General features: G+C 28.7%; 1 protein-coding gene across 1 annotated transcript; it reads left to right on the forward strand.

The window, feature by feature from the left end:
• The first annotated feature begins 8,654 nt into the window (after positions 1 to 8,654).
• LOC125845950 (uncharacterized) lies at positions 8,655 to 9,914 on the forward strand. Its single transcript, XM_049525433.1, is given in 3 exon segments — positions 8,655 to 8,841; positions 8,844 to 8,882; positions 9,784 to 9,914. Coding segments are annotated over 3 exon segments (357 nt in total).
• The last annotated feature ends 3,127 nt before the right edge of the window (positions 9,915 to 13,041 follow it).

The raw sequence follows: 13,041 nt of genomic DNA on the forward strand, positions 1-13,041 counted from the left end.
TTGAAATAAAATCTCTATGGATGAAACAACTAACTTCATTTCAGATTAATGGTCTTCGGAAGTTGAAGAATATTTGACATGATTTGGATAATTAATTTGAAGGATATTTTAACTAAATAGTTGTATTTTTTCAACGTCTAAACACACACTATCTAAATAAGTAAATATAACTAAAATTCAGAAAAAATTCTTTCTTTTCATCTTTAAATTCAAAGTTGTTTTCAAGTTCACTCCAAATCTCGATTCAAATATTATAATATAGTATAAAGTATAAACTCATTTAGCTGGTAGAGCCTTTCTTTAGATACTAACATAATTTCCTTCCTAATTAATAATATATTATTATTTTAGTGGACCAATTTGATTAAACAAATCAGTAACTTCATTAACTCAAATTAACAGCGTTGACACCAAATGAGATGTCAACAAACAATATTACTTCATTTGAAAATTCAATTCTCGATTTGACAAGTTCTGAAATAGTTCATTTTAAAGGTTTTCATCTTTAGATAGTTTTTTTCCTCAACGCCTACACACCATCCTCTGTGTATTTAACTTGAAATTTTTTTACCGAATATACTATTGTTATTTATTTTTTTACAGTGCCTACTCATATTTTTCAATTTTTTCAAACATTCCATATCCAAAAAATTATCTAAAATACTTTTTTTTTACTCTTAAAAAAATTATTTTTTAACTTTAAATTCAAATAAGTAGAAGGTTGATCAGGTTTCACTATGAAATTTAATAAAAAAATAATTTTTATTTTTAAAGTGAAAAATGATAATTGAAAATTGAAAATTCGCTTTCAAGTTCAACTTAATTCAAATGTACTAAACAGTAAACATAGTATAATCTGACATATTTTACTAATTAACATAATAAATCTGTCAATTACCATATAATCAGTGCTTATAATTTGGATACATTTTTTTCCAAAAAAAATCCCATTTTCTGTTTGCATTTGACTTTACTTATTTATTTATTTATTGTAATTTCAACAATAAATAAGAAGAGACTGAAACTTATATATAAATAGCATTCGTCGAATGCGTTTTATGCCTGATTTTCTCAGCTTTTTCTATTTAGGCATCTAAGAAGGGTTTTTCAAGCTTTCAACGTCATGACCTTTTTTTAAAAGACGAAAAATGAATTGTGGGTCGAGAAAACAAAAATAAAGGACGGGATTATCAATGTGGAGAATCGAACATTCACCGATAAAGTTAAAATTTACCTGAAACAGAAGGGTAATATTGTAATTTAAACCATATATAAGAAGAGACTGAAACTTATACATAAATCACATTCGCCGAATGCGTTTTATGCCTTATTTTCTCAGCTCTTTCTATTTAAGCATCTAAGAATGATTTTTCAAGTTTTCAACGTCATCACCTTTTTTTAAAATACAAAAAATAAAACTGTGGGTCGAGAAAAGAAAATTAGAAGAGGGGATTAACAATCTTAAAAATCGAACATTCACCGATAAAGTTAAATTTTACCTGAAACGGAAGGGGTAATATTATAATTTCAACAATAAATAAGAAGAGACTGAAACGTATACATAAATTGCATTCGCCGAATGCGTTTTACGCATTATTTTATCAGCTCTTTCTATTTAGGCATCTAAGAACGATTTTTCAAGTTTTTAACGTCATGACATTTTTCTTAAAATATAAAAAATAAAATTGTGGGTCAAGAATAGAAAAATAGACGAGGGGATTAACAATCTGGAAAATCGAGCATTCACCGATAAAATTAAATTATACCTGAAACAAAAGGGGTAGTATTGTAATTTCAACAATAAACAAGAAGAAAGTAAAACTTATACATAAATCTCATTCACTGAATGCGTTTTATGCCTTATTTTCTCAGCTCTTTCTATTTAGGCATCGAAGAATGATTTTTCAAGTTTTCAACGTCATGACTTTTTTTAAAAAATACAAAATATAAAATTGTGGGTCGAGAAAAGAAAAATAGAAGAGGAATTAACAATTTGGAAAATCGAACATTCACCAATAAAGTTAAATTTTACTTGAAATGAAAAGGGTAATATTGTAATTTCAACAATAAATAAGAAGAGACTAAAACTTATACATAAATCGCATTCCCTAAATGCGTTTTATGCCTTATTTTCTCAACTCTTTCTATTTAGGCATCTAAAAATAGTTTTTAAAGTTTTTAATGTCATGATCTTTTTTTACATTACATAAAATAAAATTATGAGTCTAGAAAAGATATATAGAAGAGGCGATTAAAAATTGGAAAATCGAACATTCACCGATAAAGTTAAATTTTAAATTAAATGGAAGGGATAATAATGCAATTTATACAATAAATAAGAAGAGACTCAAACTTATACATAAATCGCATTCGCCGAATGCGCTTTATGCTTTGTTTTCTGAGCTCTTTCTATTTAGGGATCAAAAAGAGAATTTTTCAAGTTTTTAAAGTCACGACCTTTTTTTAAAAGACGAAAAATAAAATTGTGGGTCGAAAAAAGAAAAATAGAAGAAGGGATCAACAATATGAAAAATCGAACACTCACCGATAAAGTTAATTTTTACCTGAAACGAAAATGGTAATATTGTAATTTCAACAATAAATAAGAAGAGACTGAAACTTATACATAAATCGCATTCGCCAAATGCGTTTTATGCCTTATTTTCTCACCTCTTTCTATTTAGGCATGTAAGAATGGTTTTTCAAGTTTTCAACATCATGACTCTTTTTTAAATACAAAAAATAAAATTATGGGTTGAGAAAAGAAAAATAGAAGAGGAAATAACAATCTGAAAAATCGAACATTCACCGATAAATTTAAATTTTACCTGAAATGGAAGGGGTAATAGTTGAAATTTCAACAATAAATAAGAAGAAACTGACACTTATACATAAATCGCATTCGTCGAATGCGTTTTATGCCTTATTTTCTGAGCTCTTTCTATTTAGGCATCTAAGAATGGTTTTTCAAGTTTTCAACTTCATTACTTTTTCTTTTAAATACAAAAAATAAAATTGTGGGTCGAGAAAAGAAAAATATAACAGGAATTAACAATCTAGAAAATCGAACATTCACCAGTAAAGTTGAATTTTACCTGAAATAGAAGGGGTAATATCGTAATTTCAACAATAAATAAGAAGAGACTGAAAAGTATACATAAATCGCATTTCCTGAATGCGTTTTATGTTATATTTTCTCAGCTCTTTCTAGTTAGGCATCTCAGAAGGGTTTTTCAAGTTTTCAACGTCATGACCTTTTTTGAAAAGACAAAAAATAAAATTGTGGATCGAGAAAAAAAAAATAGATGAGGGGATTATCAATGTGGAGAATCGAACATTCACCGATAAAGTTAAATTTTACCTGAAACAGAAGAGGTAATATGGTAATTTCAACAATAAATAAGAAGAGACTAAAACGTATACATAAATCGCATTCGCCGAATGCGTTTTCTGCCTTATTTTCTTAGCTCTTTCTATTTAGGCATTTAAAAATGATTTTTCAAGTTTTTAATGTCATGACCTTTTTTTAAAATACAAAAAATAAAATTGTGGGTCAAGAAAAGAAAAATAGAAGAGGGGATTAACAATCTTAAAAATCGAACATTCACTGATAAAGTTAAATTTTACTTGAAACGGAAGGGGTATTATTGTAACTTCAACAATAAATAAGAAGAGACAGAAACTTATACATAAATCGCATTCGCCAAATGCGTTTTATGCCTTATTTTCTTAGCTCTTTCTATTTAGACATCTAAGAATGATTTTTCAAGTTTTCAACGTCATTACTTTTTTTTTCAAAAGTACAAAAAATAAAATTGTGGGTCGAGAAAAGAAAAATAGAAGAGTAATTAACAATCTGAAAAATCGAACATTCATCGGTAAAGTTAAATTTTACCTGAAATGGAAGGGGTAATATTGTAATTTCAACAATAAATAAGAAGAGACTAAAACTTATACATAAATCGCATTCGACGAATGTGTTTTATGCCTTATTTTCTCAGTTCTTTCTATTTAGGCAACTAAAAATAGTTTTTAAAGTTTTTAATGTCATGACCTTTTTTTACAATACATAAAATAAAATTGTGGGTCTAGAAAAGATATATAGAAGAGGCGATTAACAATTGAAAAATTGAACATTCACCGATAAAGTTAAATTTTAAATTAAACGGAAGGGATAATAAAGTAATTTCTATTATATAGAAATGTGATGAGGAGGACGACCAAGGGCAATTTCGTCAATTTACTAAAAATCTCAGTTTAAAGCAGTTGTACATAATGCAGTGGTAGTTCTTGAATTTCTAAAAAAAACCAGGCAACTTACTAGAAGAATCTATTACCTCTAAAAAGTGGGACCCATCTCTTGTAAAAAGTAGAGTACATTCAAGACCATTATTTTTTATTTTTTAAAAATTTTTTTTTTTTGATCTTTCCTAAAATTAGAATAAAGTCTAATCTAATTGATGTATTTTGCTAAAAAAATAAATAATAATAATAAAAAAATAAAATAAAATATATATATATAAAAGTTTTTAAAGATTGTAAAAAAAAATCAGTATGATAAATAAAATGTACAAATAAAGTAATAATGTAAACTAAGAATGCTCACAAAATTTTGAAATAATAATTCTTCAAGTAATATTTTAAAATCCTCCTAATTAGAATTGGAAAAAAAAATATTCTTTGAATCTCATTTACAATAGAATGTTTTTCTATTTAAGATTAATCAAATCAAAATATAATTATTATAGTATATGACTTATTTTATTTTTCAAGTTATCAATTAACACTTAATATTATTATTCTTTTGTCTCTAATAAGAATCGAAGAATAAAAATTAATACATTAATCATGTTTTGATCATATAACTTATTGGTGATCAGAAAGATAAATTAATTGAAGTTAATTAAAATCTAGAAAAAAGTTGACGATGAAAAATGCATAATTATAGTACGGAAAATTGCATAATTTGAAACTACATGCAATCTTTTCATTAAATTAATACAAATAATAAAACAATACATATTATATTATAACTATATATTCATTTTACCAATAAAAATAAATAAATATTAAAATTTCTATTATCCATTAAGATAAACTATCCATAGACTTTACCAAACAAAAAAACAACTATCCATAGAACTTCCTATAATTTAATATTAGGAAAAGTTTTACCAACGACTCTTTTCACTTAAATAAAATATTGAGAAATAAGAATTAAATCACCCCAAATAAGGATATTCGTGAGAATGATCCACAGTAAAATTGATTTCAATTTTGAAAAAAGTACACAAATAGACCTTAAAACTAAATTAATTAATTATCTAAAAATGGCCAACCCAAACTATATATAATTCCCTAACTGGTCAATCGGATGTGCCCTTTTTGTTTTGAAGTTAACTTTTGTTAATATTTTTAAATCCTCTTTATTTGAGGTAAAATATTCATTCATCGGGTATATAAATTACTTTAGAAAGAATTATTTGTCTACTATACTAAATTGTTCTCCTAATTTTAATGAACATAAATAAAAGACATAAAGTCAAAACTTTTTTTTCATCCTTTATCACTTTGTAAAGAATGAGAAAATTCATTCTACTTTTCATCAAGTAGGTCATTATTTTTGTTTGTTAAACACCTATAAAACAAATTTTAAGTATATTCAAAATTAATCTATAGATGGATCATTAGACTTTCTTGCTTCATATAGTTTATGAAAATTGTTAATATATTGACACTCAAAATTTTAATCTTTTTCTCTTGAATAATTTTTATATAAAATAGAAAAAAATACCATTAATTTAATTATTTAATTCAAATATATATGTTTGACATGATGTTAAAAAATCACTGAATCATGTGATATTCCTATCATGTTTATTTGAAAATATCATAATAATTTTTTTTCCCGAAAACTAATTAAATTTATATTATAAATATATATATATATATATAATTGTAATCTTGGGCCTGTAACTGGCCTTTCATTATCTAATTTATACAATAAATAAGAAAAGACTAAAACTTGTATATGAATCGCATTCGTCGAAAGCGCTTTATGCTTTATTTTCTGAGCTCTTTCCATTTTAGGAATCAAAAAAGGATTTTTCAAGTTTTTAAAGTCATGACCTTTTATTTAAAAAATGAAAAATAAAATGTGGGTCGAGAAAAGAAATGATCAACAATCTGAAAAATCGAACACTCACTGATAAAGTTAAATTTTACCTGAAACGAAAGTAGTAATATTGTAATTTCAACAATAAATAAGAAGTGACTGAAACTTATACATAAATCGCTTTCGCCGAATGTGTTTCATTCCTTATTTTCTCAACTCTTTATCTAAGAATGGTTTTTCAAATTTTCAACGTCATGACTTTTTTTTTAAATACAAAAAATAAAATTGTGGGTCAAGAAAAGAAAAATAGAAAAGGAATTAACAATATGGAAAATCGAACATTCATCGATAAAGTTAAATTTTACCTGAAATAGAAGGGGTAATATTGTAATTCAACAATAAATAAGAAGAGACTGGAACTTATACATAAATCCTATTCCCTGAATGTGTTTTATGCCTTATTTTCTCAGCTCTTTCTATTTAAGCATTTAAGAAGGGTTTTTCAAGTTTTCAACGTCATGACCTTTTTTTAAAATACGAAAAATGAAATTGTGGGTCGAGAAAAGAAAAATAGAGGAGGGGATTATCAATGTGGAGAATCGAACATTCACCGATAAAGTTAAATTTTACCTGAAACAGAAGGGGTAATATTGTAATTTCAACCATATATAAGAAGAGACTGAAACTTATACATAAATTGCATTCGCCGAATGCGTTTTATGCCTTATTTTCTCAGCTCTTTCTATTTAGGCATCTAAGAATGATTTTTCAAGTTTTCAACGTCATCACCTTTTTTTAAAAATACAAAAAATAAAATTGTGGGTCAAGAAAAGAAAATTAGAAGAGGGGATTAACAATCTTAAAAATCGAACATTCACCGATAAAGTTGAATTTTACCTGAAAAGGAAGGGGTAATATTGTAATTTCAACAATAAATAAGAAGAGATTGAAAGTTATATATAAATTGCATTTGCCGAATGCGTTTTATGCCTTATTTTATCAGCTCTTTCTATTTAGGCATTTAAGAACACTTTTTCAAGTTTTTAACGTCATGATCTTTTTTTAAAATACCAAAAATAAAATTGTGAGTCAAGAAAAGAAAAATAGACGAGGGGATTAACAATCTGGAAAAATTGAACATTCATCGATAAAGTTAAATTATACCTGAAGCAAAAGGGGTAATATTGTAATTTCAACAATAAATAAGAAGAGACTGAAACTTATACATAAATCTCATTCGCCGAATGTTTTTTATGTCTTATTTTTCAGCTCTTTCTATTTAGGCATCTAAGAATGATTTTTCAAGTTTCCAACGTTATGACTTTATTGTTAAACTACAGAAAATAAAAGTGTGGGTCGAATAAAGAAAAATAAAAGAGGAATTAACAATCTGGTAAATTGAACATTCACCGATAAAGTCAAATTTTACCTGAAATGGAACAGGTTGAATGGATTTGATGAACATACCCGTTTCTTTTGACTTCCCAAGTTGGAAGGCATTGATTAAGAAGAACTCTTTGGAGTTGGTTCTTTCTCATGTCTCTTTGCGATTGCGAGCTTAAGAGCGCTTCTTCGACAATGGAGTTCTCTTTAGAAACTTCAGGTGTCTGTGACTTCTGTATTTTTCCTGATTATTACTTTCCTTTTCCTTTTTCGGCTTTGGCTAGTTGGGTCACTGATTGTACATATTCCTTTGTTATAATAAAATGTCCCTAGGGTCTTTGATTAAAAAAATATATATTGTAATTTCAACAATAAATAATAAGAGACTAAAAATTATACATAAATCGCAATCCCTAAATGTGTTTTATGCCTTATTTTCTCAGCTTTTTCTATTTAGGCATAGCAAAGTCAAATTCATAGACATATGCCAAATAGTTAATGTCAAATCCATGATGCGGGGCAGGGCCCGAGTTGAGGAACATAGTGTCTGATTTATGGAGCATATGTTCTTTGTGTTCTTCAAACCCTTAAAAGAAATAGTGAATGGATAATACTTTGAAGGGCTTGAGCTCATGTAATTAAGAGGTGAAGAATTTTATTTAGTAGTTTTAGATAACTTGCTTGTGAAGAGGTCCTTCCTTCTGTGAAGTTACCTTGTATGATAAGTTGACATACTAATTCACCATTACAAAGAGATTGATATTCTTTTTAAAAATAATTGTGGTGTTCATGTCAGCTTGCACGCACATCATCTAATTCCACGGGATACAAGTCACCTCCCACCAACAATAGGGATCATGTAACTATGTCTGCCAAGGCTAGCTAGACAAATGAAAAGAAATCACTAGTAGTTTTGTTTCTTGAACCCGAGACCTCATGGTTTTCACCCACTTCATTGTCCTCAGTTAGGCCACACCCTTGGGTGCAAAATGAAGCATGATATTCTTAAGTAGGATAGTTGTAATTTGTAATAACCTAAATTCTTATTATCTTGTGTACTCTGACCTCTATCCATTTGATTAAGGTGCTACTTAATTGAGGGAGACGAAAAAACACGAGGTTGAGGAATAAAATACGTCCATGAGGGAATGCAACAATGACTGATATTCTGTTACTGCTTTTGTTTTGCCAGGATGTAAGTTTATGGTTAGAAGAAATAAAGCTTGATAGCTATTGTCAATTTTTCAAAGAAAATGGTGTTAATGGAGAGTATTTGGAGGGGATGTCCATGTTCACAACTGAACAAATTCTCCGGTTTATAAGAAAGTGCCACATGCAATGAGGAGATTCATTATGTTGTGCAAGGAGATGAGGCGGATAAAAGGTTCCTATAATCTCTCTCTCTTGACTCATAGATGAAACCATATCTTTTAGTTTGACAACTTTTTTGGTCCATCTTTCCAGCAATATGATTACGTTTTGTTATGTTGTTTTTAATCAAATCGGTACTAGATGCCCCCAGGGTAGGCCTGGAAGACTATGATCTCCACCTTCTGCGCACGAGCCGAATGACGTAGGTGCACAAGAGTACTTCGCGAAAACCCGGAGCTTGACTTTAACTGGAAAAGCAGAGCATAAAGCGCCTACTTGACGAGCAGGATATGAAGTTCGAACGAGAGCTTTAATGCAATTTAAATTTAACAAGCAGTAGTGACAACATAATAAATGTCCGGAGCTCTACACTAAAGAAAGGTGTGTCTGTATTCACTTTCTTAAAAAGAAAGAGTTCGAGAAGGTTTAATTGGCCGAAATGAATTTATAGATTCGCAAATTTATCGACATCAAGTTAAGTGAAAAACACTTTGGCAAAACTTGAAGTTGGGAGTTATTCACTTTCCAATACTGTGTGACAGTGGTATCGCGCTGCCTCTATCTAGTTAGTTATATGTTTTTCTGTTTTGAATTCCTTAAATTTTGCAGACATATTTGTGTTCTGGTCTTGATCATAACATCAAGCATTATTGACATTCTTTAACACTCTCTACCTTAGTAAATCTAAACAGATTTGTAAATTGTTGCTAGTGATTTTTTTGAGATTATTGGTAAAGTTGCTGCCATGTGACCAGGAGGTCACGGGTTTGAGATGTGAAAATAATGTCGGGTAAGGTTGTATACAATAGATCGTTATGGTTTAGCCTTCCCCGAACCCCAAGCATAGCAGAAGCTTAGTGCATTGTCCTTGAAAGAGCGTCATCAGTCTAGCTCGACTCAATTTATGTCTTCAGTGGCTTGCTTGAAGGGAGAACAAAGAGTCTGGCGACCATGGTGGGCCCCGTCTTGTATCTCCGTAGTGTTTATGAAGACGGGCAATCGCAACAGGCAGTATAGAATGGTTTCATTAAAGTTGGAACCTTAGACAGTGGTTACGTCAATACGTCATCTACGCCATATGTGCGCATCATTAGTTATAATATATCCATATGAGAGAAGTGGAAAATCACTCCTTGTCGGTTATTTCCCTTGTAATTTTCCCCCTCTTCTGCCCAAGCCTTTTATGTATACGTAACTTTGTAGTCTTTACATTTTTAGTTTGTGTGTTTATAGTATCAAATCAAGAAAATAGATGACTTTTATGTAAAATTCAATGTGTAATGTGTTTAATAGTTTCTAAACTTGTATTGTAAGTTTAGCACTAGACAATGACCTGCCTACTAGATTGAAATTACATGTTTTTTCCACCACAAATCAATGAGAAACTTATAAAACATGTTTTCCCATCGAATTAACTCATTGTGAAAACATATGGTGGGAAGAAGATTTTTCGCTGAAACATTGGTAAGTTTTTCATGTGAAAACACTTTATTTTTTTCTTTTTTTCACTGATTCCATCAAAATATCTTGTGGGATTACCCATTTATCAATAGGAAAATTGTGATTTTCTTAGTATTGTCTATCCGCATCCCTTGCTACAAACCTTCTACATTTAGCAAAGTTTCCTAACCGATACGAGCTATATATTGTGCATGAATTACCTTTCTTGAACCTTCTACATTTAACAAAGTCTCTTGGCCGCTAGGAGCTATAAATATAGTGCACGGTTTACCTTGGTTGAACCTTCTACATTTAACAAAGTTTGCTGGCCAATATGAACTATATATAGTGTGTGATTTACCTAATATTTTGTCATTCTTAAAAGTAACTTCTTTATTCTACTCTACTATTGATTTGGGAGATCTTATTAATCTACAATTATCTATAAAAATACTTTCATTGCTATCAGCTACATACCTAGGGTAAGAACCCCCTCTCTATAAATAGAGTGGACGAATTATCTATTATTTCGATACTTTAGAAGCAATTTCTTTATTCTACTCATCTTGATTTGGGGTCTTGTTCATCTACAATAATCTATAAAAAAGTTACTATCATTGTCATCTACCGGCCTCCCCCCTTTATATGTTGTAGATGATTTACCTAGTAATCAGTATTTTTGAAGTATTTAATTTTTTTTATTTTACTCGCTTTTGATTTGGAGTCTTATTAACCTACAATAATTTCTAAGTAAATCACTACCGTTATCAGCTACATACTCAGGGTAACCCCCCCCCCCCNAGCCCCTATATGTAGAAACATGACAAGTTGAAGAGAAAAATGAAAGCAAAAGTTTCTTGGACCATCTATCTATATTCCATTTTGTCACAAGGAATTTATGAGTTTAATTTCAATACACGAATCCCGTAAAAGTTTTTGCGTCATTAGTTCATTTAAGATACAATGTAAACTACAATTAGTTGAATTTGTTACCTATAAAATACACATTCGCTACTACATTATCTATATATATATATATATATATATATATGTTCCACATCATAGGATATATCTTAATCAACACTAAGTAAATGTTCAGAATCTACGTATCGTGATAAAAAATTACACTATATAGCTTAAATTTTGTTATTTTAATTTATTATCTAAATGTAGAGAAATTAAGTTATTAAATCTTAATATATCAAGTTCAAAATAATACTAGACAAACTTTGTGTGACAAATAACGTGATCTACTTTCAATAAATAACATAAAAAGCAAGATATAATTTCTTTTGTAACTCCTATTTTTATTTATTTAAATGTTCTACTATATTCACTTCATTTCTTCTTAATTTTCAGTTTTGGTGCTGATATACAACAGTATACAACGTGATACAACTGATATACCTAATGAAAATGGACCAAAAGCATCGAAAAAAGGCCACCAACTGATTTTGAGTTAAATGGGCCAAAGCCCATCTATTTTTGACAGCTATTTTGTTAGTTTTAGGACAGGGACAAAGTAGGCTAAACGTCCAAAATCAAAAATTAGGCTCAAATACTTGTCCAGGCAGACAGAAACCAGACTTGGACCCAAATGTTCATTCCTATATTTGTTGTATTATGACTTGCTTATTTGAAAATAAATCTTAAAGTCTAACTTAATTCAAAATCCCCAAAGATGAGTCATTCTCCTATTAGTTATTCTTAAAGCTTCTTTTTAAGAAGTAAATACTTCCCCCTTTTTATTAGATTTCTAAAATATTTAGAGCTTCTCTACTTAGTCATATTTTAGACGAAAATATGTTCTTTTCCTTCAAAAAAAATGTTTTAAGTGTAAAAGTTGAGTATTTCCTTTAAAGTAATTAAGCATGTCTATTTTCTTTAAGTTTTAGTCAAATATTTTAAATCGTCAGATAACCGTGTGTTAGCGAATACTTCAAATGCTTTAAAATCCTCCTTGAAGTGTAAATGTGAACCCCAAATCCCTCTTTGATATTTCAATTGATTTTTCTGTTTAAGTTCTTTTGAAATTCTAACTTTTTCTTGATTTTTCTTTAAAAATTAAGTGATGTCTCTTTCTAAATAAATAAAAATAACTAAAAAAAGAAACATATGTCTACTACTTAACAAATTACTACTACCAATCTATTGGATCAACATTATTTGAATTATTACTTTTTCAAAGTAGAGAAAATCTACGGATATTCATTTTTTTTTTAATTGGCAAAACAATGTTCATAGCTTTTTTAGTATGTTACATTGGATAAATATTTGACTTATTACTTTTGGATTATCGAAAGAGCAAGGACCAACAAAAATGACAAAATTTTCCTGAGCATTCCTTGAAGTATCAATTCAAATCGTATGACAAATGCCGTACCATAGATGCAATATTATTCCGTCTCAATTGATGTGGTATCGTTTAATTTAATATATATATTTTTTAAGAAAAAGAACAATTTTGAAATTTGTGGTCTAAAACAAATTTTAAATATTTCTTTGACTATGAATCATTTCATTGAGGTTAAAAATTAAACTATTTTTAATCAATATAAAATATGACATTAAAATATATCATATATATTGAGACTAAGGGAGAATTACTTCTATTTGAGAAAGGAAATTGTGCTTTTCAATTAAAGAGTTATTTGCATGGATGAATATTTTGAGAATTGTCTATAAAAATTACTTGTGTTTCTTTTAGAATAAAAGTATCATTCAACTATTTT

Source organism: Solanum stenotomum, chromosome 11 (genome assembly GCF_019186545.1).
Source record: "Solanum stenotomum isolate F172 chromosome 11, ASM1918654v1, whole genome shotgun sequence".
In the NCBI taxonomy this organism is placed as follows: domain Eukaryota; kingdom Viridiplantae; phylum Streptophyta; class Magnoliopsida; order Solanales; family Solanaceae; genus Solanum; species Solanum stenotomum.